Below are 27,975 nucleotides of genomic sequence, written 5' to 3'. Positions count from 1 at the left end.
ACAACAAGTATAGCAGTAATTATTCTTCATATTGTTTGGAACAGTATGTTTTATTGTTGGAAGAGATATTATGTAATATTTTTCTGTTGTACACATATCTACAGCAAACGTTATTTTCTAGTCTTCTATTATTCTGTTAAAAAGCACTATTAGATGAGGATCTCCACAGCTTTTAAGTTTTATTCCAAACTTTTCCTCTCTAAACAAAAATATTTTCATGCTTCATGATGACAAATCCCACTTGTGATCAGTTACATTTGTACAAACGTTTTTGAAACACGAAGCAAAATGCTGAAGGAATGACATTCCCAGTGTAGAGTCCAACATAGAATAAATAATACATAATTAAAAAATCTGTCATAATTAAAAAAAAAAAAAGGAATCACATTTAATTAAAACAGCATTTCATTCAACTTCTCTGTGATTTTAGAGAATGTCTTTTCTCACTCTACATCTGGCAATGATCGTAGATCACTTCTTGTTCTGTTACCATAGAATCATAGAATCATGGGATGGCCTGGGTTGAAAAGGACCATAATGATCATTGAGTTTCAACCCCCCTGCTGTGTGCAGGGTCGCCAACCACCAGACCAGGCTGCCCAGAGCCACATCCAGCCTGGCCTTGAATGGCTCCAGGGATGGGGCATCCACAACCTCCTTGGGCAGAGAGTTTCACTATCCTTTCAGTTAAAAACTGAAGCGTCTTCAATGAAGAGTGTCACAGGGAATTTTAAGTGACAGAGCAGCAAATGGCATTGGGTTCTGATGCTATCAGAGAAAGAGTAAGTGGTAATTAGAGTGGTTGGAGTGGTGCCTGAACACGATGTGGAAACTGCAGCACTCAAACCAAGCAGGGACCTCACTGGGGAATGTTTTGGACAACATAACACAGAATGCTGCTCATGTCTTCTGTTGTAGCCAATCTTATAGGCTTGAAACAAATGTGTTACGGTTAAGCAAGAGCCGGCCGCTGGAATACTCTAAGCTGAGCATTGCTCCTTCCTTTGTCTGAAGCTCACGCAATATCATAGAATCATAGAATGGTAGAATCACAAGATTGGAAAGGACCTACAAGATCATCCACATGCTGTACATTTTGTAAGAAAGCAATTTTCTTTCCATCTCTTGGAAAAAAAATCAACATCACCTTACGTTTCATTAACAACGTCTTTCCCCCTTAATAAATATATGTATGTATGATTGCTTTATGCAATAAGTCAGGTGTGGAGCCGACATGGGAAAGCTCCCAGATCTTCATTATTCTGTCCTACAAGGCTCTTGGAAAGTGTTGTCATTATTTAATTCCAAAATTGCAAGTGCCCTGACAAAATATAGATAAAAGTTTGCTTTGCTAGCACATACCGAGACCATTCTCATTACCTAACACGAACTCTCAGTCACTTCTGTGAGAGACAGGAGGTCAGAGGGGATGCAGGCCCTACAGAAGAAGATTCTTTAGAAAATTACACATGTTGTTACCTTTTGCAGATCAGCTGGGAGACCCATGACAGCAACAGTCTAAAAGATCTTCATGGCTAAAACTCACAGTGTAGGAGACTTACTCAGTACAGTGGGCAGCAAGCAAGTAGAAGCAGACATCAGTATTTTCTTCCTAGATAGCCAGTGTTGAAACCTGTCATTTCCCTTCTTCTTTCCAACCAGCACTTTTGTCACTGCAATAATAACGAGCTCATCCCAAAGCTTTATAAGAACAAATGAATGTCACTGGTACTTTCAATTTCACAATAAGCAGCAGAGAGCTGCCAGTCTGCTCTCAAATCTGCTTCAGTTTTCTTCCATATTCCACAAAAGTTTTTGTGAGAGTTGTTCTTAGATTTCATGAAAACTGAAACAAAGAAGTTGTAATAATTCTGTCTCATTATCCCATCCAATTAGACTCTGGATGAAGGATATGAGGAAGAGTGTGCCAAACTCTGCGGATTGTTGGTAGTCCAAAGCAATTAAAGCAGTTAGTGCCTAATTAAGTACTAATTTATGAATTGTGCTGTCTTATGGATGATAGAAATCTGGCTCAGGCTGGAAAACAGGATTTTAGCTATTACACATGAAAGCACCTACTACTTTTCTACATATAAAACCTACTTTGTTTCATATGAGTCGAGTGCACTGTACAACTAGATTAAACTTCTCTCCTGATTTGGCTGATGTCCTCTAAACAGCTTCAAGTGTTTCCTTGACATTCATTTTCCTGTATCCTCAGAAGTCACAGAATAGGCTGGAAGACAAGCTGTCTGGCAGCCAGTTTCCCACATTTCCTTCAAATGGCAAACTGAACTGTCTTGTGCAGTAACAGAGTTGAGAACCTATTGATGCTCACAGTATCTTTATTCCCTGCTTCATGGAATAATGGAAATTTTAGCTTGAGCTGAAAAACCAGGAACCAGCAGCAACTGTTTGAGCCAGGTTTTTGAAGGAGGACCTTCCTAGCTTCCTTGTATAATACAGCAAACACAAACATCTTTCTTTTCTTGTAGGAAATGTTCATATCTTGAATCCCAAAGAGAAGTAATGCTAAATTTTGGAGACTTGATCTCCCCACAGACCTGCCAGTTATCTCTGATGTAGCCCTTGGGAACGTTCAAATTGCCACAGCTGATTTGTGTTCTTGTTACATACAGACAAAAACAAGTCCTTCTCATCTTCACTCTTCACTGCTTCTATGCATTTGCCAGAAAGGACATGGACAATCATTCCATTCTACAATGTGAGAGGAGAAGGGGAAGAAAGAACAAATAATAAGAGATTTCCAGTAAAAACTAGGCCATGTTTCTGATTTTTTAATGTATAGTAGTAGGTCATCAGTAATGACTGGTTGTTGAAAAATATGTTAGTATTGCTCTAAACATGATCACTAGGTTTAGCTTTGAGCCCAAAGGGCATTTTAGGGCATTGTGAGAACACACAGCTTCTTTGGAAGCTGATAGGATGCATAAGTTCAGAACTCTCTAAATCTCTTTCCCACCACTGTTGTTTTTTTTTTTTTCCTATGGGTAAATGTTGTCATCAGCATCAACTACAGTATTAGAGACCACAAGATTTGAAAAGGACCAGTCCTTCTCTTAGGAATCAAAACAAATTACAGCAGGTATTGTACCTGAGGATTGCAGCATCCCTACATCTACACTGACTTCTGTTTTGTAAGGCTGTCCTAGAGCACGACATTTTTCAATCTTGTGAGGGGTTCTTACTCTGATGGACGAAGTCTGAGTAATACTGAGCTGTTACTATAAGAGGTTTGTCCTTTTGCAATACAGGAGGCATTTTAAAGACTTCCCTACTTCCACGTGGCTCTTATTCGGAGGAACTCGGGATTCAGATTGCCTCCCCTCATCCAAAAGAAGTGGGCAAGGATTTATCCTGCTTTTATTTTCACAACCTATTACTTTTACAACCTAGCCTCTGGTTGTATTCCTATAAAGCCAGTAAGTTGAGCAGTTAAAATAAGGACATGTGAATGTAGGTAGGATTTCTGTAATCTGTGTTTTTAAACCAAATTTATTTTGCACAGGCAGTGTAAACAGATTAACAGCCTCCTAACTTTGCTGGGTGAAAATGGTACAGAAGTGAAAATTGCCCTTCAGCTGTATCGTTCCCTCCCTACACATGAATCCTGTCAGTTACCCAACGATCGTACAGCTGCCACCAGCAGTCATCCCCTTATGGCAGAGTCAGTACTGACCTCCTGGACGTCCCAGTGCTGCTCACTGTTATCTGTCTCCTTTGTGCAGTTTTGAGGGATAACCTTCCCATGTCTGACATCAAGGCAAAACAGCGGAGCAGACCCGACACGGATTTCCTTCTTGCTGTTATATTCAAAGTGCTGGAAACAGGAGGGCTTATTTGAGCAATGATGGAAGGGCATCCCAATTCATTTTAAATGTTCACTCCAACATTAATTTTCCCACTCCTGTTTGTTAGATGCCACCCAAGCATGAATGAAGGAGAATCAACAAGGCAATCTCCCCAGCTAATTTTGGCATAGCTACTTGCCTGAGACAGTTTTTCTGAGGAAGGACTTTGTGGACTGTAATTACATATGAAGTAAACCCATTCTACAAGAAATCTTTCTAGTTTAATAAATATTTGAACAGAAGGGTGTTTCCAAAGTGTCTGTACACATTACAGTTAAAAATGTGCCTGCAGCTCACCCTGAGCTCACTGTGAGCAGTGAAACTTCCTTGGGACTTAGAGTAAATATCTGCAGTCAGTCTGTACTGGTATGGCTTCTCTCAGTGCAAGAGCTTGCTAGTCTAATGCCACCTTGCCAGGCTACACAGATTTCCCTCCTGTCTTTTTTAGGCAGTGTTTTGGGCACTGGAATATGGGAAAACCAACCTCTGTTATTCCAAAATTGGTGCATACTTTTTATGCCTAGGCATTCCTTTCTCCACGTTCCACAAAATAACTACTACAACTACACGTAACAATGTGTGCTGGAACAAAGTGTGGGGATCTGGTCTCAGGCATGCAACACTGCCATTTCTCGATGCTCAGCTACAGAAAGGTGTGGAGCATTGCCTTAGCACACACCTAATTTTGAACACATTATTTCCATGGATGTCAACCCAAATGTTTACATGAATATCTTCTGAGCAGTTCCCTAAGTCCGATGCAGTGCTTCTATATGTAAAATGTACAGTACCTGGGTGAGGCTGTTAGTGCAAGGAGAGAGTTTGATAGAGCCATCTGCCAAGGCCATTCCAGGTCTGTAATCTGCACAGAAGCCAGCACCAGTATTGTAAAGCTGTAAATAAATGTTTATACTGAAATAAAGCAGAGATATCAAGAAAATATCCTTCAGCTACCTTTTTTTTTTTTATGATTACCTCCCCTTACCACATATGATTCTGCATGTAATTCAGGCAGTGTTGTTTTTCTTTCAGTCTAGATCTTACATGTTGATCTTGCAAAGCGATTTGATAACAAGGGAGAGTCTCACCAAAGGTCAATGTTACCTAATAAGCTTTAAGTTAGAGATACCCACTTCTGGTTTTAACTATTATGACGGTTAAAAGAAATCTGCCACAACTACTTTTTTGCTAATGGAAAATTGCCCTTCTGCCTGACATGGTATTTGGCAAAAATACTGATATTCCAGAGGGAAAAAACATTTCCCCTGCTGCACAGTTAGTTATGCTTTTCTCAAGCAAGCCTTGATAATAAGGAACAGACAAAACAGTAAAAGGATGCAGTAAAATTTGTCTACAGATATCAGTGTGTGACTTAATTAGTAGACCTGTTGCTTTGTCGAGGGGAAATCCTGTCCAGTAGAGTTTCCTGGAATAAATTCATATTTTAATGATTTAAAAAGGATTAGTATCACATCCTGTACACAATCTGCAAAGGAACTGCTGTCGCTATCACCTCTGTCTTTGGGCAAAGTGAAGGACTGGGGAAATTCTTTTCCTTCATACCCGTGAATCAGCATAGAGAAATCCCAAGTGCTGTTACAATTGCCATCGGAATGGAGCAACACAGTTCTTTTCTGTCTTTGAATGACACCTAAAGAATCTAAGTTTAGGATCCTCTGACCTGTGACACCAAACTATAAAGTCTGAGCTCATCTCTTGGCTGGAGTTGAAGGTTTATGTGAGAATTCGGACTGGCTGTTCTCTTCAGTCCTTTTGCTTCTTCTTCCATTCTTTTCAAAGCTTTTCAAAGTGGGAACAGCCTCTCACTGTACAGATACTGAGTACCCAGTACTAACTAGTATATGCAAGTGATACTGGGGTCTTCAATGGAGAAACACAAATCTTTTGTTCTGTGCATTTTCTCTTACCTTGCCAGATAATCTTGGTGCGTCTTCAGGCCGGGAGAGCTCAGGGTACACATTTGTTATAAACCACTGGAAACTTCTACAGCCCAGTCTCTTCTGTAGCTGAAGACGCTCGCTGCAGTCTGGTTTCTCTGCCTTCATGGAGAAAGCACAGGGCAAAAAAAGGTTACTGCTCTGTTTGCGCTAGAGATGCTAGAAATGAAAATGACTGCGGAGGAGTTATTTCCACCACTTCTTCTATCCTGCGTGTTATACATGATACACATCTCTCGAGATTAGGCAAAAGAAGAGGACCAGCTGTATTCTTTCTTCAGGTTTGTGTTTCAGAAGTAGCGCGTGCTGTGAAAATAGGTATTTCCTTTAAAATTTCTGTTATCCTGTGCTGTTATCCATCAGACTTCATCATCATTTTAATTAAAAATGTCCGGGCCAAGTTTGATACTTTTTGCACAGAAATCAGTGGGATTCAGATTGTCATTCAGTACAGAATTTACCCCAAAGTTTAAAAGAAACAGTGTCAATCCTCTGTTATCAGAAAATTTAAGAATAGAACATCAAGTTAATCAAATAATTATCTGGCAGTTGCTAAACGGAGTTGGTAAGTGTGTTTTCTGACTGTAAAGGCATAAAAACTTTCCAGATTTATGTATTTTCTTAAGTTGCATGCACACAATCCCAGTAGCAACTCTGTTCTGAAAAAAGACAGCTGCCATCAACCCTTGCTGCAGCTGTGGGCATCGTCACTGCAAAGGACTGAAGGGTGTGAGTGTCTGAGGGTGTTTAGTGCCTGAAGGTGACCAACAGGATTCTGAAAACCTCCTAAGCAGGTAAGTGTGTAAACTGCAGATATAAAAGCACACAAAACACTTCTCTAAATCTCTCAGCACCCAAATACTACAAGAAGTCCCGCCACCTTAAAGAGTCTTTCTCCTCTTTCTTGCCAGTAGTAGATTTCCCCTTTCACATTTTTATATTTAGGAAATGTAATTTTAGATTCCAGGACAGCAGTGTGGATTCCTATGTCAGAAAGTAGAATTGGGAACATAGGCAAAGAATTGCTTGTAGATAACTTTCCTTAGCTCAGCCATTTCTGAGCAGCCTTAAGGAAGTGAAAAGGCCTTTGCCACACGCTTGAAAATCAATGACAAACAAAGGGCCTTGGAGATGATGAGGGAAGCACCCGTTTCTAAAGGCGTGTATCAATCATGCCAGCCCATGTAAGTTGCGCTGGCAAATCTCAACAGTTGCAATGTGCTAAAGAGAATCTCATCATTTAATGTCAGCCCTACATTCAATAAGCAAAACAACAAAGTTCAGCAATTCAGCACCTCACAAACCTGGCCCCAAGAGGTTTCCTCCTAACAGGGAAACAGGAGTAAAATGCTTCCCCTAAAAAGAGATGTTTCTCCAGAGGCTGCTTTGGCTGAAGAAGGTGATGGCAGTTAATCTCATTTTGTTGTGCTAGTTACAGTGTGCATTTGATGCTGCATAATTGGTGTAAATAATCTAAAGAGACTCATTAGCCCTGTAAACCAGTCTGAAAGGAAACTGTGCTTGTAAATAAAACAGACAAAACACAAACACACACACACACACAAAAAGAGACAGTGGCTGAAACCAGGTAGAGCTGCAGAGAGCCTTATTCATCTGTATTAATGCTCACGCCGCAGGCAGCCTGTGCATGATGTAATTTCGACCATAAAATGGGAAGACTTATAAAGCAGTCTAAATGGGGCCCATTTTTTATTTGCAGTGTTGTGCAATGCTATTTCAAGGCTCACAGTGGCCCATAGGTGGCTCCGCTCAGCCTTGCCGTGCAGTCAATTCTGCAGGGCTCTCTGCAGCCCTGGCAGCAGAGCAGCAATAATGTCACTGCTTGCTTGAGTCTTGAACAGCATCTCGCTGTACTGACAGGCTGATGGTGTTGGCTGTGAAGGAAAGGAAAGGAGAAAAAGGCCTTCTTTGTTCTGATATTCTGAACATTAAGATTGTACAATTGGTCATTTGAAGAAGCATCATACTTAGGAGTGCTAAGAGTACCCTGGCTAGAATAAACTCTCAGGTAAAAGGTCATGGTGCTCATAGGTGGTAAGTGAAATCATCGATGGCTGTAGTTTTTAGCTCAGAAAATTGCTTCTGAGTTGACAAGGATGGCTTTCAGGAAATAATTGAATGATTTAATCATAAAAATCATCTTAAAAGACCTGGCTTATCATCCTCCTTTCTGTTACGTGGCTGTAAGCGTTGTGAGTCAGATGATGAAATCCTGGCCAGTGGAGTTAAAAACCACTGCACAGACACAGGCAGAGGAGCCTTTTAAAAAAGTGACAACAGAATTAAAAGTTGAATGTGTGTCTCGGGCTCAAGCATGAGCACAGGAGCCAGACTGGAGGGGCAGAGCCGCTGGTGGAGCCTAAGGAGGTCACACGAGGTGGCAGGAGAAAAGCCCTACTGGCACATGGCTTTTTTCCTCCCCCCACTGTGATGCGGCTGCTGCTGGATCTGCTTTCTTAGGTGGTGCCCAGTGCTGCAAAGACATGAAGGGCTGAAATGCAGAGTGAAAGTGAATGGGAAACTTACTGAGAAACTCTGCACAGCACTGAGCCATGCTGTGCCCAGCTGTTTTCAGGGAATCTTCTCCTGAAAAGCATGGCATTGCTCCATGGACTTGAAACACTTTTTTTTTAATTATTATTCAAAACTGCTCACAGGTTTGTCTGTTGCCTTGTAGACAAGGATACCAGTACAAGAAAAGTATGGGAGCCATTCTGGAAAACTGCTGAAACATTAAAAGCTTTACTGCCACAGCTCCTAATACAGCATCCAGCAGTTTGTAATACATGGCATACGCAGTCCCTTGACTGACCATGATCTGCAGTGGATCACACAGTGGCTTAAAAACAAGCATGGCCTTTCTGTCGTCATTGGGTGGTATGTAGATGGTATATGGTTCAAGTGTGGCTGCATGCCAGGCTACCGGGAACCCAAATCTCTGGAGGCTGCACTGCTGGCTCTGTGATGCTTCTAATGATAAAATAACTTGAAAAAATATTAATGGTGAGATCTAACTTCCTCAGTTACAGACAGTTGTTTCTGCCAGCTTGGGAAGAAATCAACTTTTTTCAGTCACTAGAGCACTCAGATGTATTATCTTAGAGTAGGAGATACACCACAGTTTGCCACATGCCAGTGAATGTTACTTGAACCACATACTAGATGCCTTCAGCAATGAAGAATGAATCCTTCAAAAAGATCTTTCAAGCACACAGTGCAGCTAGGCTCCACTTCAGATGACTATTATCAAATATGCTGTCACTGGCAGAAAACCAAACCACAACTTGCTGGGCAGCCTGAAGAAGGAGTCATTTGGAGACAGAATTATACTCTAAGATATTTGACAACTTCAGCAAACAACTCTTAGGCACAGGTTTCTCTTCTTCCTGATCTAATAGCTCTTCCACCAGCAGGTTTTTAAAAAGGAAAAACTTTACCTGGTGCCATGCTTACTGAATGTGTGACTGTACACAGACACCCACACTACCATCCCACCACCGTCACCTACCACAACACACACTCCTTCCCTCAGAAACTGACCACTACAGGTGTCTTTACCTTGCTGATTAGGAAAGCCACTGTGTCATTCTTGTAGAAGTTCTCTTTGAAAGAACCCAGCCAAGTCTCTGCTATTCGGATTTTGTTCCTCACAATGGCCTCTTCATAGGAGAAAGCATGGGGAATATGGTGTCGATAGACATGCCCAACACGGGAGCATGGAATGATTTCTACAGAGCCACCGCAGAGCCAGGTCTGAAACACAGGTAAAGGTGCAAAAAGAGATTATATTCTATGTAGCTAGTAAAGCACAACTGGCTTTACAGACCGGTAATAGTGAGAATGCAAAGCCAGATTAGAGTCACTCACTGAGTTAAAGCCTACTCTGGGCAGTGCCTGAATGTTAATTGTCAAAATTTCTAAAGCATCTGAAAAGAAGCTCCTGTACTGTAGATTCCCCTTAGGACATGCTAATCTGTGTATTCCTGGAAACAGAAGGAACATCATGATGCACTTCTTCATACACTGCTTCCCACAGGCATGGAGACACAGAGGAGACACTGTGCAAGACAGACCTTTGATTTGATGCAGTAATACCATTTATATGCTTTTATGTTTTCTTGTACACAGACAGTGCTGTGTAGTGAAGAGACTTGGGGGCATGCCTTCTTTTGCCATGGACTTTAAAGACTCTATGCTTTGTGTCTGCATTTTTTGTTCTTTTTAATATCAGTTACTCTTCATATTCAGCAAAAACTAATGCACACAATATAAGATAAACAATTTGATATTTAAAGTAGATGGCAAAGAAATAAAAGCAAGTTTTAATTTGGTGCGTGCCAAAACAGAAGAGGCAGATCTCAGAAGGTATCTAAACCAGTGACTCCAACCTCAGGCAAGCAGTGATAGTGAAACTTCCTTCTCCTGATATAATGCTCCTCACTCACAGCATCTGCATATTCTTGTACAGTCCTGACAGGTCGCAGAGCATGAGGTAGAATTCTGAAAGTATAGCGGTATTTGCCATACCTCAAGAAGTTCTACACTTAATTGCTTTTATAAGTCACTTCTTGCCTTTTCATTCAGATCCCTTCAAAACCCGATAGTTACCAGCACTTGATGTTTTAATTAAGGTTCTTACCCTTATAGATAGCTCTAGATTTTCCGCTCCCCACATGGTCATGTCAGAATCATAAGCTCCAATGTTTTGGAAGTAGTGTCGATCCATGGCAACTACTGCACCAGCTACTGCAGGACTCCTGTGTAGATAGTAGTTTGGAAGTGAACAACTGTTTTGGACAGAGAATTGTATGAAGGATGAAAACCCCACCATTTCTGTGGTGGCGATACTATCAAAAATTATTGAATATTACTCCTTATAATCTAATTCTAATTATGAAAGAACAACTGGAATTGAATTCTAGGATTTACCTGGGGATGAGAGCCAAGATCAAAACTGTAGAATCAGGCTCAGAACAGTAAGAAGTGTAAAGTATATGTACATTCAAAACTACAGATACACATAATGATTAAGACTTTTAACTCTACATGGTCTATCGTTTGCTTTCCCTACAAACTTCAATACCTTGTCCGGTCAAGTTGTAGAGTAGTTGCTTCTAAGTCTGCATAAGACATTTGTCGTGTTGAAAGCAGAACTGTAATCTACTTAGAATGAATGTTAAAAGCCAAACAATCTTAATCTAAGCCAAAAAGCCACCCCCTTCAAAAAATGTTAACCAAGCAAATGCAAGTAACCATGTCTCTCTTTTATTATCTGGAAGACTGCCCAAATTGTTCTGTTGAGGTGAGTGGAGGCATATTGGCTAATGAAGTGTTACCTGATAGGGCTGGTGGGAGACTGTCGTACCTTCTCTTCATGCTCTGGCACTGGTTCCCAATGAAAATCTAGTTTCCAGTCAAAAACACCTCGATGTAGGCTCACAGAGTGATAGTACTGAAAAGTCTTCCAGTCTATGACATCTATGATAGGGGAGACGACACTGTTTCTGAAAAAGACAATATAATTTCTTTTTAAAGCCGAAGAATAATTTCACTACTATGTTAGTGAACAGTGGATCTCCTTTACGACACTGTGAAGCACAAGCACTCCTCTAGATGTTGAGTGCCCTCATTTTCCCTCCTGATAGAGCTCAGATGCTCCATGCATGGGAATCCTGAGCCTGCAGTAATGATTCTGAAGATCAATAATTTATTGAAAACCTATACATTGCATGGTCATTTTAAAACTATTCAGGATTTTGCTATGCATTAACCATCGGAATTCTTATAAAGCAATTTCACACAGGGGATTCAGCCTTTGAAGTTATGGATGCAAAATTTACACTGAAAGATGATTCTGGTCTCATACACTTTGCTGTCCTTTCATTTTCCTCTAAATGTTCCACACACTTCATGAGTTTGTCACTTCAGGTCGATGAAGTGCGCTTTCCCTTATTTTGTTCTTCTTGGTTTTTTTGAACAGACTTCTGTCACTGGCTTTGTAAATCATTTTTTTGTATAGTCTTCTACTACATCCTTAGTGTGCTTTTACAAGTGCACTGTCTCTGTGAGAAATTGACTTTGAAGAGCCATTGTGCTGTGAGCAGCAATCCTTCAATTGATTTCTACCTCAGGTTAAATTTGGGTTAGTCAGAGATGAGGTATTAGACATGTCCCCATAGTAGACTTGTCGTGACATTTCACAGTGTGCATTATCCTGGAATGTACTGGTGATTTGGAAAAGCCATCAGTGTTCCTTGTTTCCAGGTCAGTGATGTATCACATTTGGAAATTTTCAGAGTACAAACACAGTGGTGTTAGAGACTGCAGGAAAAATATATTGAAGAACAACAGTATCCATCTCTGCTCCTTTACACAGAAAGTATAGCCTCTGGTCTTAGTGTAAGGGCTTGCCTAGAAGATATTCCATAGAAAATGTAAGTAACATTTACTAGGGATTAAGGTGAAAAAAAAACATACTGTAGTCAACGGAGGAAAGTCACCTCAGACATCTTCAGTGCAGTGAGCCATTTGTTCTTTTCAGTGGCAGAGACCAGAACCAGCTGAGGAAGCTGGCAGCTCTGGGTGATGGTCACGCAGTCCTGACATATTTGCTCTGCCTTTACAATCTCTATTGTAATGTTTTTTCAGTGGCAGGATCAGGGAAGCTCAATATTCTGTTTTATCACAGTTGCCATTTACTGTAGATAATTTTAGAACCCCACAGAGAAAAAGAGATTACTGATCTTCAGTGAATTGTGTGAAAACGTACTATGCAGACAATAGCATCAAAATGATTCAGTTATTCCTTTGTTTCCTAATAAAAGCAAACTGCCCTATGATGAGCTAAAGGCAGAAGGTTTTAAAACAGAGAAGTGATTATATCTCTCCAGTCAGGTATAAAACCAGCCTTTGTAGTATATTATAATAGGTGCTCTTGGAAACAAGCGTTGTGTTTATAAATAAAGCAATTTTATGGTCACCTTTAGGCAACATCTGTAGGCAGTGATTTACTGCCATTCTTCTGCAGGACTCAAATAAATGATCCTAAAAATAACACAGCTGATATCCTCCCTCGATTCTTTTGATGAAAGCATGGTGATAACAGTTTTGTAGTCAGGACAGGAGCAACCACCTCAAACTCAAGCCAACAGGAGTTGGCTTTGTAATGGAAAACTGCATTTAACCTTTACTCACTAACAGTATGAAAAGGAAACTAACTGCTTCTAAGAGTCACTAAAAGGTAGTGCTCTGGTGGACTTACACAAGCAGGTGTTTTTTAATTTGACATGCTGGGAAAAAACCCAGCTAGCACATGAAGTGGATGTTATATGAATAAACTTCAAAAAAATGAAATACCACTATAATTCAGTCAGCTGAAAAAAGCCCCTCACCGGATGAGCCATATCCTAACCTGGCTGAATTCAAAAATGAAACAGAACAAAATGAAATCAAATATCATTTACCACAGAATGACACAGTATAAATTGATTACTGTGTTTTAAAGCTATTACTCCAGTAGTTTTTTCAGCATGCCATGATAAAGTGTTCTCAAGAGCGTGTTTCTAAATGTAATGCTAGATCCTTACTTAGTATAAACTGGTGTAGCTCTGCTGAAACCAGTAATGCCACACCTTCTTTAAGTATTGAGGGTGTCTTTGTGATCTGAAATAGAGGAATCCAGTAACTTTAGCTTTTGTGAAAGCTGGACAGCGTTCAGTTTAATCTTAATCGAGCAGTGCTTTACGCGCCATTTGGTAACAAGGCTTTGTATAGAAAAGCCTTTTTTATATCTGTTTTCTGCATATTCAGTGATGTTTGTGTGGATCTAAATGCACATCTGCAGCAGAAGGTAATTGGAAGCTGGAAGATGTTCTTAGCTATTCTTGTTTTTAACTGAATAACTGGCAGACAGTCAGCAGCTTTTCGGCACTTTGAGACGAAACACACACTGGCAAACTACGGCTAATTTCACTCTGTGGAATTCAAGGAAAGGAAAAAAACAGGAAACTCAAATATAACTGGCAGCAAGGCTTTGAACCATTTGACTGTGGTGGTACTAATCTGCGAATACTTCAAATGCTTGGAACGCACAGGATCTGCAAAAGGTCACCATTCCATCAGAAGAGCAACCCGAGCAACAACTATTTCCTAGTTTGGGATTTCTGACCCGAATACAATTGTGAATGAAATATCTTCTCGTGACCCTCGCATGGACAGCGTGTTCTTCTCTATTCTTAGAATAAGTAACACGAAGCGAAGAGGAAGAGTTAATTAACATGTTTGTTTTGAAGCTGGAGACACGATACTTTGAAAGTGCTTTGTAGTGATTTATTCTTCTCTTCTTCTTTTTTGGCTAGGAAAGAAACAGATTTTAATCTGATGGAATCCTCCCTTAAATAAAGAGGAACAGCAAAAACAAACAGGAAAATGCTGCACTTTCCTCAACCAGTTTCAAAGTGGTTCATTCCCCGCGAAAATAAGATAGCTTAGAAATCCAGGCAGTGTCACTTATCTGGCTCTGCCACTGTTGCCTTTTTACACTGGACAGTCAGTGCACTGGTCCACGAATCATACCTAAATCCTCATTTCTTCTACTTTGGGCAAAATTGATTGCTTTTGGCTTTAGATTCGAGTTTCTTTACCTCATCTTCTTTAAAATAGGTCGCCTGCTGATACTGATCAGCACTGTGAAAGATTGTAAGGAGATAGCACATCTTCAGATGACATGCCATGTAAGAGAAATTAGTGTTATTGGCAAAGGGAGGCTATAAAAAGATCAGGCCAAAAGGGAATTAATGGTTGGACTGAACGATCTTGGAGGTCTTTTCCAACCTTGGTGATTCTATGATTCAATGAATTCCCAGGGAGCAGACTGCTGTATGTGATGTAGGTTTTTAAAACCAAGAAAAATAGCATGGAAATGCATGCTGAAATTCGTGATGGGGTTGTGTGTCCTCTGGATGGACAAATTCATACCTCTCCAAGCCTGTGAGATGGTTGAAAACAGACGACTTATGCGTTTGATAGCTTGAAAAGCTGAGAGATGGTCCACAGAGGGATGGACGAAAAAAGATGAAGGAGCTGTTCATTGCAAAATATTTTCCATGTCCCCAGTGTAGTGCCACAAAACCAGCTCCACTCACTCATTTTTTGAACAGGACCACTCTGTATCTATTCCTGTATGTACAAACAGAGCCTCTGCTTGAGTCCAAGGCTAATGAGGTATCTCTCCATTGCCACGTTCATTTCTTATTCTCTTTAACATAATTTCATTAAAAATTAGTGACCAGGGAATCAGGGTCATTTGAGAATGAATTTTAGAAACCAGAGAGGCTTCTTTTGACATTGCAGGCTTCAGTTTCCTAGCAATATTTGAGCTGTGCTGTAGTCAGTGCACCAGCATGGAGGGGAACAGCTATTGCAATGAAGAGCAGGGGAAGGGTCCTGAGGACAAGCTACCCGTCTGCAAGCCATCCCACTCTGACAGTGTTATGGTGCCTATGCCTTTTCTAGAGCTGGAATTCCTTTTCAAGAATGTAATCAAGGCTTATTTTGCTTCCGTGCAATATTGTCAGGAACCACAATTTGAACTTGTATTTTTTTAAAAAATCACCCTTCTGCAAGAAAGGAGCCATACACTTCAGCACAATGATCACTGTTTTTTAGGTTAAAGCAGCAACCTTTTCAAGGCTTCAGGCACAAGTGAGTATTTGCTCCCTCTGCCTTTCAATGCCTCTGGACTAAATACAATATAGCAGTTGTATGCTGCAGTCTTCTGGAAAAGGCACAGCCACAAAAGATGGCTGTAATAATTGCATAGCTGCATTACTATGCACCGTGCTACTCACCTGGAATTAGGCTGGAATATAAACAGTTGTCAAATGAAATGATCTGTGGGGCGTCTCAGCTAGTTTTTTAATGCTGTTCAGGTGATCATGGTATTCATCCTTGAATAACCAAATGTCAAGGAATGCTTTGCAAATCACTGAACCATATTTGAGGTGGTGCACTAAGTTGATGCACAGCATCCCAGTCGATTGGTTTGGTATGGTTCAAAGAACTGGTCCCAGCCAAGGTGCCCATAAATGCACATGTAATGACTTTGGAAAGGCTTAATACTTTTGTGGTTAATGAATAAAACCACCATGCTGGGAAATGAAATGCAATCACACAGAGCAGTCAAATATTTGAGAAATCTGTCCATTCCTGTAAAATTGGGTAACATTTCTCACGTTTGTCTTGTCTGTCATTACCACAGGTTAATCAGAACTGGGGGTATCTCCCTTTCCATGAATATTTTCAACTCAGAATGAGGTCTCTGTTTGTGTAAAGATCTCTGCATTGCTAAGGTCCTAATAACAGTGGTAGTTCTGCTCAGGAGTGTAGAAAATTGGGCTCGATCAGTTTTCAAAGTTAAAATCTCTCTCTCAGCTCCATTAAACTCCTGCAGAGGACTGATATTTGGAAAGGCTGCATTTTTCCTTGCCAGCTGAAAATTCACTTGCTCTACGTGATTAAGTGTTTTCCCATCCTGCCCCTCCAGCAAAAGTGCATGGATAGCAGCTTGACTGGTGCAGTCAGAGGAAGAATGAGGGGTATTTCACTAGTTACTCTAAGCTTGTTTCTCACTGTGTTTTCCTCATTTGGGCTGTCTTAGGAAGAGGATATGATTGAATTCAACAGCTCCTCAACTGCTAAATGAAGCCAAGTTGACAAGTGATCTCCATGCAAGCATTACAGGCAGTTTAGGAAAAATAATGTATTAACTTTCTTAATCTCCTTGAGGAGCTCAAGGACTGCAAAAATGAGCTCAGCTGTACATTAGAGAGCAGGCCCAAGCACCATCCTATACCTAAAACACTCTGAAAATACATATCTATATTTTCCTGTGTGTTTGGTATCAGTGAAAATATCTGAGATCATGCTAGAACTGTCTAAGCTGTGTGGAAAATCTTCTGTTTTTTGCTGTGGAACAGAGATGGTACAGCTGACATTGGTTTGTAACCCAGCAGGCTCAGGAAGCCAAAGTGGTTAAGGCAATCATCCCCTTTTATCTTTAGCTTCATAACCAAGACAACTAAAAAGTAAAAATAACGGATTGCAACCTTTTAAATTCAGACCACTAGGAAGCCTTGCCATAACTCTAAAGAGGGCTGGATAAAAAATGCCAGCTTAGTGATATCAGGTATGAAGTGAGGTTATCAGCTGCATGCCCTATTCTGTTTCCCACATACCATGGCGACGCAGGTGGTGTGAAAGCAGGACATAAAAGCAATGTGACCTGCACAGAGGAAATAACCAAGCAAGGATTAAAATAAATAAATAAATGAATAAACCGAAATCTTTCCACGTGCATCTCTTCCAGCAGGAATTAACACATGCAGGGAGCTGAGAAGCCGTGAAGATATTGGGGTTGGACACGATGATCTTTAAGGCTCCCTTCCAACCCAAACCATCCTATGATTCAGTGGTTCTGTATTTACCTGTTGCTGGACAGCCTGGCCAGGAGCGGCTCCAGCCAGCCCTTCTGACACTCGCAGTGCGAATCCATGAAGACAAGCACATCTCCAGTTGCCCGTGCAGCTCCTAGCATCCGACCTCGGATGACTCCAAGCCTCCTGTTGCTCCGGATCAGCTTCACGCCATCCAGCTTCGAGATGTACTCACTCAGGGCTGACTTCAGGGGCCCTGTCATAAACAGAATGGTCATTTTAGTTTTGATTCAAGTTCTTACTAGAAAGCAAAAGGTAGTAGGAGGTGTTGCTTGCTTGCCAGTAAAATGTTCTGGGACCATTTGTTTTACATGGCCATTCAGGCCACATTCCAAATATTCCCACAGCAATGTAATGTCAAAGAGAAGTAGAGACTAATGGAAACTGAGATTCACTAGGTGTGAAGCTGTTCCTATGAGAAACTTGATATCCCCCTCTCCTGTTTTCACCAAAAGGTAGATGTTCTCATCCTCTCATAAAAGACACAGATCAGCGTGAGATACAGGTGTTTGGCTTTCCCAAGCACTTGGGATTACTTTAGCAATGTGGAGTTTTCCACTCCTCACTTCAGCCAAAGTCCACGTCTGGAAATTATTATACCAGATCTGGTCCAGTGGGAAGATTTGCATACTGTGATCTTATTTTAAAGCAAGAAAGCTCAGAGTGATTGAAAGTGATGGGGGAGAAAAGAAACATATTTCAAAGTTGAAAGGCTAAGTTGAATTCTAGAGATGGAAGACTGAAACCTGGCAGCCAGCTCAGGGCTCTGTCCCTGAGGTTCCCATTTGCCTTTTATTCTCTTCAAGTGCTACTTGGAGGTAGACAGTTTCCTCCCTGCAGCTTTGGAAAGCAGAGATCATACAGAGAAATGGGGTTACCTTGCTGGCTCAGGTCATCCACTAGGATGATATCCTTGAGGGAGGCCTTTGGGGCTGTGTTAATAATGCTGTGCACTGTTCTCAGCAGAGTAGACCAGGCTTCATCATGGAAACAGATGATGACACTAGCAGTAGGCAGGCTGGAGTCATATTCTTGCTGTAGGCACCTGTATGGGATCAAATGAGGGAGACACTAGAAACACTGGTACAGCTGGCTACTTCTCTCAGACCAGAGTTGCAAGCTACACCTAAATTTTCAGGGATGGAAAGCAGTTTAAGCTCTCAGCTCAGGAAGCAAAGGAAGTATTAAGGTGTCCAAGACTGGAACACGAAGTGAAAATATGAGAATGACATTACAAAAATTAAAATAAAAAATATAAATGTGAATGTTTTGCTGGATTCTGTTGGTGTTTTTTTGCTTTTTTTTTTTCTTCCCTATTTGTTCTGGCTGCAGCAGAAACAAAGAGCTCAAATGATCCAGAAGACAAAGAAGGAGGAACTGAAAAGACACTTAAAGCAAGGGAGAAAGGGTGACGAAGTAGATCAATCAGCCAACCCTTCCATATTTTCTCGTGTAACACACAAAAGAGCAAACAGAAATGCAGCACCTTTAAGACTAACAGGAAAAAATAACTCATCTACACAACACATCAGTGTAACTGTGGACTGCCTGACCCAGATCACAGAGAATGAAGCCAGCATCCCTGTACAGCAAAGAAACAGACCCTGACATAGGTAACGAAAACTAATACAGATGCATTTAAGAAAGTTAATGCATATTCCCTACAAAGTCTGCACACTTTGCCTTTTCTGACGAAAATGCATCAATGACGAAAGAGGCTCCCAGACAGGTAGATTATCCCCATGACTATTTCTGCTGTTTCCTCTACAACTCCATGTACTGCTACAATCTACTGCAAGAAACCTGGCTGTGCGGACATGGAATGGCATTTCTGGAGAGGCTACAGAGTGCCAGTGAGGGCCCACGGCTTCCCAGATTGCCATGGGACCAAGATGTCTCCCACGACATCAAAACAACAGACACCCAAATGACAGTGAATGGGATGGTTCTTTGACAACTCAAGCATTTAAAAATCAGAAACCTTTCCATTCATTGTCATAGAAACTCCATATATAACAGCCCTGTAGACCCTTATCAAGCAATGCCTATTTCATAAACATAAGTAAAGGAACTCAAAATCTGTACTCGCCACAAAAGCTGCCCATCTTAGCTCAATCTGCCCATCTTAGCTCAAAAGACAGAGCACACACTGTGCGGGCAGGAGGGTATCCATTTGCCAGAAAAAGCTCTCAAATGCCAGTCTATCTGCTTTGCTTACATTAGAAAATGCATTTAAAAGCTTTTTAATTCCCGAGTAGCACTCATCTAGTTCTCCAGTTTGCTTAGCAGCAAGAACTGCTTGAAGGAATGACAGAACTGTGTACAGACTTTGTACCTAACTTTGTATGTCATCTTGGTTCCAAGGCCGCGTAGGGGTCCAGCTCTGTATCCACTGTCAAGTCCATGAAAGCCATTTATTTGGCTTTTATCTGCTCCATTGCTCCTTCAGCATTTTCATACTGCCGAGCAAATCACCAAACAGATTCACAGTGGTTATTAAGCAATTAGTTGCTCAGCTAGTTCAACTGTAGCAGAAGCTCGTGTCAGGGGTATGATTTGAATACTGCTGTTGATTACCATTCTACTTAATGCTTCAGTTCATGAACTGGACCCTATCATGTTAGACAATACCAGACACAAACCTGCTTATCATTCATTGGAATCCACAGTCTGAATGATTTAATGACAAATAAAAATGCATGAATATTATAGATATGATTCTGTAATCAACTGTGTTGTCTCAGGATTGTATATGGCAGACTTCTGCTATTCTTTAGCGGTCTGCAGAGAAGGATACTCTTGTGACTCAACAGTATCTGTATTTTTAGGCAGAGTAATCTATAGATAGTGAAGGAAAGTGAAGATCTGATGCAGTCCTTTTACTACCAGGCAGCTTCTAACCAGGAATACTCAGTACAGTTATACCCAGCTATGCTTTCCACCATAACACTGCAAGGCTTTGTTGCCAGTATTGTGTTTAGAGAGAAAAAATAAGATAAGACTGTTGTGGAATCTTAATTGGAAGGGAATTGAAAATGACTGTACTTGAATATGTGGCCTAGGTGGTGAGTGTTTAGTTGCCATGGAGATTGGGAAAGGCTTGCAATATAGATATCTAGTCTTCAGAAAAATGAGAAAGGCTGCTGGTATGCAGAATTGCCTTCCCTGTAATTTGGAGCAGTGTCAGACTGTCTGTCACAAATCAACATTTCACAAAGTCGGGGCTGTGACTGATACAAGGCACAGTGATTTAATCCAATTTGTGAAAAATAAGGAACTGTCACATGCAGATAGGAACTGGAGAGCAATTCTGAGAGGGCAAAGGCTCTGCTCTGCCAGCAGCAGCTCCCACTCACCTGCAGGAAAACATCTCATTGAGATTCAGCTCCCAGCAGCACTCAAGTGGAAGCTGTGCTTTTGTAATGAACTTAAATTTCACTGAGATGCTTGTGTGTCTGCATTTGCCTGGGTACATACAGTTTGATGCTCAAGCTCAGGAGAGGAAAACAGACATTTTTTCACACAGAATATGGTTTCTCAAAGCAAATTGGGAAAACAAGGCATCCAATGGATAAATCAGGAAGTATGTAAACGTGAAGTCTGGTCAGCCTTATTTTACAGCAGTGCTTCACAGTTGGTAGCATGGCTTAAATAATTTGTCATTTAAATAATAAAAATAATTTGTCATTTTAAAGTGAAATGAGAGAGACTGAGTCCATCCAGGTGACTTACTGACATTTCTCTAACTGGCTGGTTTCTCTCTAATAAGCAATAATAGACATTATTACAAGCAACAGGATTCAACAGAACAACGTAATAGGCATTGTGTTTCATTACTGCTTCACTCTCATGTTACATCAGTATAAAATGTGACTGACACGGCTGTGAGCTGCGCCCACAGAGTGAATCATGCTTAAAAAATACCATTTGGGTTGCACATTGCTCCATGAAGGACAGGGCTGGCTTAGAGGTAGACCCCCTCTGCAGGTTTACGATCTGGATTTAGACCTGAACTACCGAGAAGCTTCACATGTTCAGATCTGTGGTTTCAATCTGGGCTTCTATGAGCTGTGGTGCTGATAGGTCCTTAGGCTTTCACTAGGCAGACAGGAAAACCCATCCAAGAACTCTGAGACCATGGCTTAAATCTCCCATGAGATTAGTATTAGCTGAAACCACCTCCTGTCGGATGGCCCTTCAGCTGCCAAAGAAAAACTATTTTTTGGCTCACATCACCGGCAATAAAAGAGGGTCATCATTCCTCCTTTGAACACTACGTAGTTCAAAGAACTGCCAGCGAAGTATGGCAAAAAATAACTTTAATGATATTAGTGTATCATTATTCAATGGAAATACCCACATTAAGATTGAATCTAGTCAGCAAATGTACAAAACACACCGTCTTTCATTTCTCTTCCTTTAAGATTGTTCCCTGAAATCGGAGCCACCAGCTGCCTTCAGACACGGGAAAATGACCACTAGAAAAAAAATGAACTATATGAATTCAACGTCTTAAAATGTTTTCTGTCATATCTTCCTACTGTGTCCTGTGGGAAAGCTGCGATGGCTTTTGTTACAGGAGGCAAGAAATGAAGTTAGCCACCTGCACCCTATTCCTTCTCCAGTGGGCAGGGGAGCACAGACAGTTCTCTGTCTGTTTTAAGGAAGTGGGATGAACTGTTCCTCGTGGGCTGTAGAAATAACTGGCTCTCAAGTCTCTAGGCTTCAACCACAGTACGTGGGGCTTCAGTGAAACACATGGGGCTTCAAAGGCAACGCATGGGGTTTCAAAGGCAACACATGGGGCTTCAAATGCAACGTGTTGAACTTCAAATGCAACAGGTAGGATTTCAGATGTAATACGTCTTTGGTGTGGCTTCACAGTGCTGTTGTGAAGCCTGGTCATACACACTGGCCTCTAGCTCCCCTCCTCCCAGGAGCTGCCTTTCACAGTCAAAGAATCACAGAATGACTGAGCTTGGAAACCACCTCTGGGTCCATCTGTCCAACCCCCACTCCAGCAGAGATACCCAGAGCAGGGCACCCAGGCCCATGTCCAGATGGCTTTTGGAGATCTCCAAGGAGGAGACCCCACAACCTCTGGGCAGCCTGTGCCAGTGCTCAGTCACCCTGCAGTAAGTTGATGTCTACATGGAGCCTCCTGTGTTCCAGTTTGTGCCCTTGGCCTCATCTTGTCAATGGACAACACTGAAAAGAGCTCAGTTCTGTTCTCTTTGCACCCTCCCTTCAGGCGTTTATACACATAGATAAGATCCCCCTGAGCCTTCTCTTCCCCAGTCCCAGCTCCCTTGGCCTCCCCTCACAGGAGAGCTGCTTTCATCACCTTATTGGCCCTGTGTTGGACTTTTTCCAGTATGTCCACAAATCTCTTGTAGTGGGAGGCGCGGATCTGGAGACAGAACCCTAAGAGCGGCCTCAGCAGTGCTGAGCGGAGGGAAAGGACCACCTCTCCCTCCAGGACGGCAGGAGAGCAGCCGCCCCCGGCACCTGCAGCGGCGGCAGTCCCCGCGGTCGCCAGCAGGTGGCGCTGCAGGCCGCATTTGCTGCCACCTCCGCGAGGCGGGGGCGCGGGGATCGGAATGACGGGGACACGAATAACGGGGACCCAAATAACGGCAAACATCGGCCGACGTGAGGGCTGGGTCGCTATACCCCCCCTACAGAGAGGGAGACCCCCGGGTGGTCTCTCCCGGCCCCTGCAGCACCTGCCTGCGGCTCGGGGTCCGAGGCCGGGCCGGGAGGCGCGGAGCGGTGCGGTGGGGCGCGGAGGTGGCAGCGCCACAGGAGGGAGGCTGGGATGGCAGCTGGCCCTGAGGAGAAGGGGTTGTGTTTCCAGATGGGAAACCAACGTGGAGAAAAGCGTTACCCCACACCGAAGGGCACGGTTCGATTAGGAAGATGCGGGGTTCGGGACGGCGGCAGGGAAGGGCAGAAGTTTTCTCCCAGAGGTGAAATAGGCTGTGTTACTTACAACGGGTGTCGTACCTCAGGCAGCTCCCTGCGCAGAGGGATCCGCTCGCTGAGCGCTTCGTTGAAGCCGTGGGTTTCCAAGCCGAGCGGGCGCTCCCCCGTCGCGGCCCCGTTGCCGTCCCCCAGAGGCAGGGACAGGAGCTGGGACTCGGGGTCCCCCTCCTTCGCCTCCGGCCGCCTGCTTTGCTGCTTCACCACTCGATAGCCTTTCCTGGCCTTGCTGTGGTTCCTTCGACCCGTGGGGGACACGACGGCCGCGATCAACTCATCCTCCCGCAGGGAGATGAACGGCGACAGCCCGTCCAAGGGGTAGTACTGCTGGCTCTCCTCCTGGGTCTCCAGCATCTCTTGGGTCTCCGCAAAGTCCACCTGGTGCCCTTCCCTGGGGTTGAACTCCACAGGCTGGAAAGTCCCGTCCTTGCTCCGGTTGCTGGCTGGCGGATTCAGCGTTGTAACCATCAGCAGCAAAAAGCCCAGCATCAGCAACAGCGAGAGAAACTGCAGCTTACGTGATCCATATCTGCATTTCTTCCTCAAGAACATGCTGTTGGTGACAAAATGATACAGACTGTCATGTTAAATATCACTCGGATCTCGCTCAGATTCCAGTGCTCGGGTTGCAGCAACGCGCCGGTTTTCGCTATCTGCCAAGAGGATTTCTTGTTCCCCTCACATTTCACCGATGCCGTTTCATGCTTTCCTCTCTATTTACAGACAAAATAGAAAACGCCTATTAATATTGCACTTACTGTGGTAAAAGGCAGCATGGATCCAGTGGGATGGAGTAGATGCGTTGTTACGGAGTCCCGGCTCAGTCAGGAAAGAGCATGTTCAGCCAATGAAAAGAACAGCTTAAGTTTTGATCTTTTCCTCTTTAAATTCTAGGTGCAAAGAAATCCCATTTCTAACAGCTTCCTTCCAGAGCGTTTCCTGCTTCTTCAGAGTTTCCCTCCCCTCATCTCTGAAAGCAGATCTGACAGCTTTCCCCCGTCTGAGGCTTCAAGTTCACTGTGATCAACAGATGAGAACTAGTCGGTCCCTGACTTTGCTTCACACATAACTGCAGCACTCAGTCAGGAAGCGCTTTGCCAGACATAATACAGAGCCATGTGTGCGTCTTTCTCCTGGTCCTAATGCCCCCGCTGCTCTTATCCTATCAAATCAAAACTTGGCGAAAGCTGTCAGAGGTGAAACCTAAGAAGCAAAGCGCTGTGTTATGAAGCAAGCCGAGGCACACCACGAGTCGCTCTGCTTCTGGATAACCTTATTAAGTTACGAATGCTCAGAGCGAGAAGCAAGAATTTTATAAACTGAATAAAAGATGGAGTGCACATGATTTATTTAGTGTTAGATTTATTCACATGGTAATGTGCTAGCTGGAGCATAGGAGTACATTTCATCTGCAATAAATATTTACAGCTGCTAGGATTTTAACACTGACATAAGGATGCCAAATTATCACCTGGCAGACTGAAGTTTCCTCATCCATAAATTTGGTGTTGCACAGGGAGCAGCACTTCAAGTTCTCAATAGTCCAGGAATAACACGTAGAAAGCTTGGGCTGGAACAGCTCCTGACACTGAAAGAGAACAACTTCTGTGATTAAATGGGGAGCTCAGCCTCTGAAGTCCATTCGCTAATATTGCTGGCAAGTGCGTTAGTGGGCACTGACTGTGGTGTTTTTTGCTGCAAGATGGGTGACTGTCCAATGGGAAAAGGAGGGAGACAGTCCACATGCTTCAACATCACGTGCCTCTTGGTCTGGCAGAGATCAAATATGGAAGTAACTCAGGTGTTGCCAACCCTTTTGGCACTGGAGACGTGGGGTGTGATTTTTTTTTTTGCCTGTCTTGTAGCATTTGTTTATCAAAAAGCTCCAGCTCTGGGAGGCTTCTGACTACTGGGGAATTTTCACACCCACCTGTTGTTAAAAAGGGGAATTTCTACATGTTGTAGGTAAAAGAAAAACTTGAAGACGTGAATGCAGTACACTCAAAAGGAAGCCAGGAATTCATTTTCTTTCCTTCTTCTGCATTACCTCCCTACAACCTCCTTGCTTCTGTAAGTTCGATGTACGGTTTTCTGGTAAATGGCTTTCACAAAACCGAATAGGAGAGGACCCCAATTTTTGAGCTAAAATGAGTCATTGCCTTTCGTAAGGAGGGTCTGTAGAGTAAATTGTTGGAGGCATGTAATGTCTGGCACTTGTGTACTCCCCTAACTGTCTTATACAGAACGCCTTGAGCAAGTGAGACCAGTCTGCTGTGTCTTGGCACCTTCTCTACCCCAGCTGTTCTTAAAAAGATATAATACTGCTTCAATCATATCCCGGTAGAAGGAGAATTTAGCCAGTATTTTGATACTTCACCATTGTGTGTGCCTTCCCTTTTGAGCTAAATTCACAGAAAAAAATAACATTCCAACCACCTTCTGTCTGGAGAATACTGCTCCTTATCCTTCTTTTCATAGGAAAAAAAAATACGTGTTGATGAGGGAAGCAGCTCATATTTGCATAAAAGAAAATCTGAGCTCAGAAGCATTCATTTAAATAACAATACGTGTCAGCCATAGAAAGGCAAAGGGCAATGGAAATGAAGAGACCTGTCCGAGGCACTCTGCAAAACGTTCAGTTTCACGGACTTCCATTATCAGGTTTATGGGAGAAAAGAAAAGGAAAAACTGAAAGAAGAGTGTGTGTGGAATAAATTGGAGAAAGGATTGGCTTTCTTTTTCTATTCTGATCTGCTTGAGCATTTTTATTTCATTTTGTTGTAGTTTTGCCTTGGCTAAAATATTGAAACAGAATTCTGAAACAACTGATCAAGATAATTCTACCCCACAGTGGTTACTGCTGTATAAACTCTCTCCTGGCACGTTCCGTGTTGCTGAACAAATGGATCTCTCATGCAACTGTATTTCAGCTTTAGATGAAAAGAGACCCAATTAACAAATTTACATAAATCTTTGCTACTTTTGGGACAGAGCTGATAGGTAATTTTATCACTGAACTGTGTGCATATATAATGTGACTTTTGAATATATCCCAACCATTTTAATGAAGAAGAATAACTACGGAGGGAAGGTGTTTGAAGATTAGTAAATTAAATGTATAAAAGTGTAAAACACCACATGTCACCATTCCAGCAGTCTCTATTCTCTGTCCAGCATGGACCTCTCTACTGAAGCTTGTCTTGTTTCTGAAATGCACTTGAAGAACAGCATTACGTTCATATTTGCTTCCTATCTGACAGTAAAGAAGGCCATGTCAAGAAAACAGCATCTCAAAGAGTGGCTAGAGCAGCCTTCTCCACTTCCACTCTCCAAGTAAGGTGTGTCCAACCTGAAACCAGTGGGCTGCCTGTGGCCTTGGACAGCCAGTAATGTGGCCCCTTCAGATCATAAACTTTTAGCATTATTATGTGATTTTTAGCCACATTTTTTGAGTTGATTGCATGTAGCTCAAACAAAGACTGCATAGTTGACAACAGAACACTGAAGGGGAGGGCACAGTGCAGTGCTGACTCTGCCTCTTGTGCCTACCATACACAGTTGCATCAAAACCCATGTGAGTTACACGTTACCAACACTTGTGCCACCTGATGGGTAATATGTAGTGATTGCCACTATTTCAACCTACCTCTGCATGTATGTGCCTTTTGTTAAAAAAGAATATATGTCACTTATATACATTAACTATATTATACATTTTATATTGTATATATAATTGTGGCCCAAGACAACTCCTCTTCACACAGCGTGGCCCAGGCAAGACAAAAGGTTGGACACCCGTGCTGTAAGTGCTGCTTCTCACAGGTGTCCCACAGAACAGATTGTCCACAAAAGATGTTGTCCTCTAGCTGCTGTTCTTGCAGCAGACCCTAGAGTCAACAGGAGAGAAGCATGTTACAAGCTGTGCCAAATAGATGAGCAATTGCTCCAGAAAGGGCCAGCCTCTGGTGAAGGTATTGACCAGTGCCAATATCACATTGTCTTTCCTCCTGGGTAACCTGCACAAGTGGTAAAAGACAGGATTCTAAGCAGTCTTGCTCAGGCAGACCCAGCTGTATAAGGTATACAAACCTTCAGTAAATAGAAAGTTGAGTCATAATGACTCCTCCATTCTTTAATTACAGAATCACAGAATATGCTGAGTTGAAAGAGACACAAAAGGATCACAGAATCCAACTCCTGGCTCTGCACAGGACTACCCGAAATTCAAACCATGTTTCTGAGAGCGTTGTCTAAATGCCTGTTGAACTCTGGCAGCTTGGTGCTGTGATCGCTGCCCTGGGGAGCCTGTTCCAGCGCCTGATCACCCCCTGGTAAGGAATCTTTACTTAGTACCTAACCCGACCATCCCATGATGCATCTCCATGAATCCTCTCCTCAGTTTGCTCTTCTCTGGGCTGAACAACCCGAGTGGCCTCAGCCACTCCTCAAATGTCTTTCCCTCTAGACCCTTCACTATCCTTGTTGCCCTTTTTTGCACTGTGTCTAATAGCTTTTTGTCCTTATATTGCGACACCCAGATCTACATACACATAGTGCTCACAATGAGGCCTCACCAGTGCAACATGGAGTGAGACAATCCCTTCCCTCAGCTGGCTGGCAGTGCTGGGCCTGATGCACGCCAGGGTATAG

The 27,975-nt window shown here is 42.5% G+C and overlaps 1 protein-coding gene and 1 long non-coding RNA gene across 4 annotated transcripts in view; one reads left to right on the top strand and one right to left on the bottom strand.

The window, feature by feature from the left end:
* Nucleotides 1–31: 31 nt before the first annotated feature.
* GALNT15 (polypeptide N-acetylgalactosaminyltransferase 15) lies at nucleotides 32–25,000 on the bottom strand. 2 transcript variants are annotated; one of them, XM_418741.8, is made up of 11 exons: nucleotides 24,797–25,000; nucleotides 23,336–23,878; nucleotides 18,222–18,388; nucleotides 17,335–17,539; nucleotides 11,188–11,355; nucleotides 10,491–10,608; nucleotides 9,410–9,604; nucleotides 5,801–5,932; nucleotides 4,664–4,765; nucleotides 3,701–3,841; nucleotides 32–2,718 (listed from the first exon to the last, which is right to left on the bottom strand). In XM_418741.8, exons 1-11 carry the CDS (start codon nucleotides 24,817–24,819, stop codon nucleotides 2,572–2,574), a joined length of 1,941 nt encoding a protein of 646 aa, XP_418741.5. In that variant the 5' UTR covers nucleotides 24,820–25,000; the 3' UTR covers nucleotides 32–2,571. The 2 variants fall into 2 exon arrangements, with proteins under 2 accessions (XP_418741.5, XP_004939447.2); XM_004939390.5 differs by lacking the exon at nucleotides 24,797–25,000 and adding an exon at nucleotides 24,084–24,579.
* The window catches only part of LOC101751380, a 107,405-nt gene continuing 102,348 nt past the window's right edge, over nucleotides 22,919–27,975 (top strand). For both annotated transcript variants that reach the window (XR_006937833.1, XR_211577.5), the window contains exon 1: nucleotides 22,919–27,656. This is a non-coding gene — a long non-coding RNA (uncharacterized LOC101751380). The remainder of the gene's footprint in view (nucleotides 27,657–27,975) is intronic.

Source organism: Gallus gallus, chromosome 2, assembly GCF_016699485.2.
Source record: "Gallus gallus isolate bGalGal1 chromosome 2, bGalGal1.mat.broiler.GRCg7b, whole genome shotgun sequence".
Taxonomy (NCBI): Eukaryota; Metazoa; Chordata; class Aves; order Galliformes; family Phasianidae; genus Gallus; species Gallus gallus.
Note: the sequence above shows the minus strand (reverse complement) of the source record. Positions and strands in the feature narration are given on the sequence as shown.

Excerpts from the sequence above, each read along its gene's own strand:
- GALNT15 (XM_418741.8), bottom strand. The coding sequence starts at position 24,819 with ATGAGGAAACTTCAGTCTGCCAG. Across the intron at positions 18,389-23,335 it reads CCTGAGGTACGACACCCGTT|GTGCCTACAGCAAGAATATG; the intron begins GTAAGTAACACA and ends GATCCCATACAG. Across the intron at positions 5,933-9,409 it reads TGGCTTTCCTAATCAGCAAG|GCAGAGAAACCAGACTGCAG; the intron begins GTAAAGACACCT and ends TTCTCCATGAAG.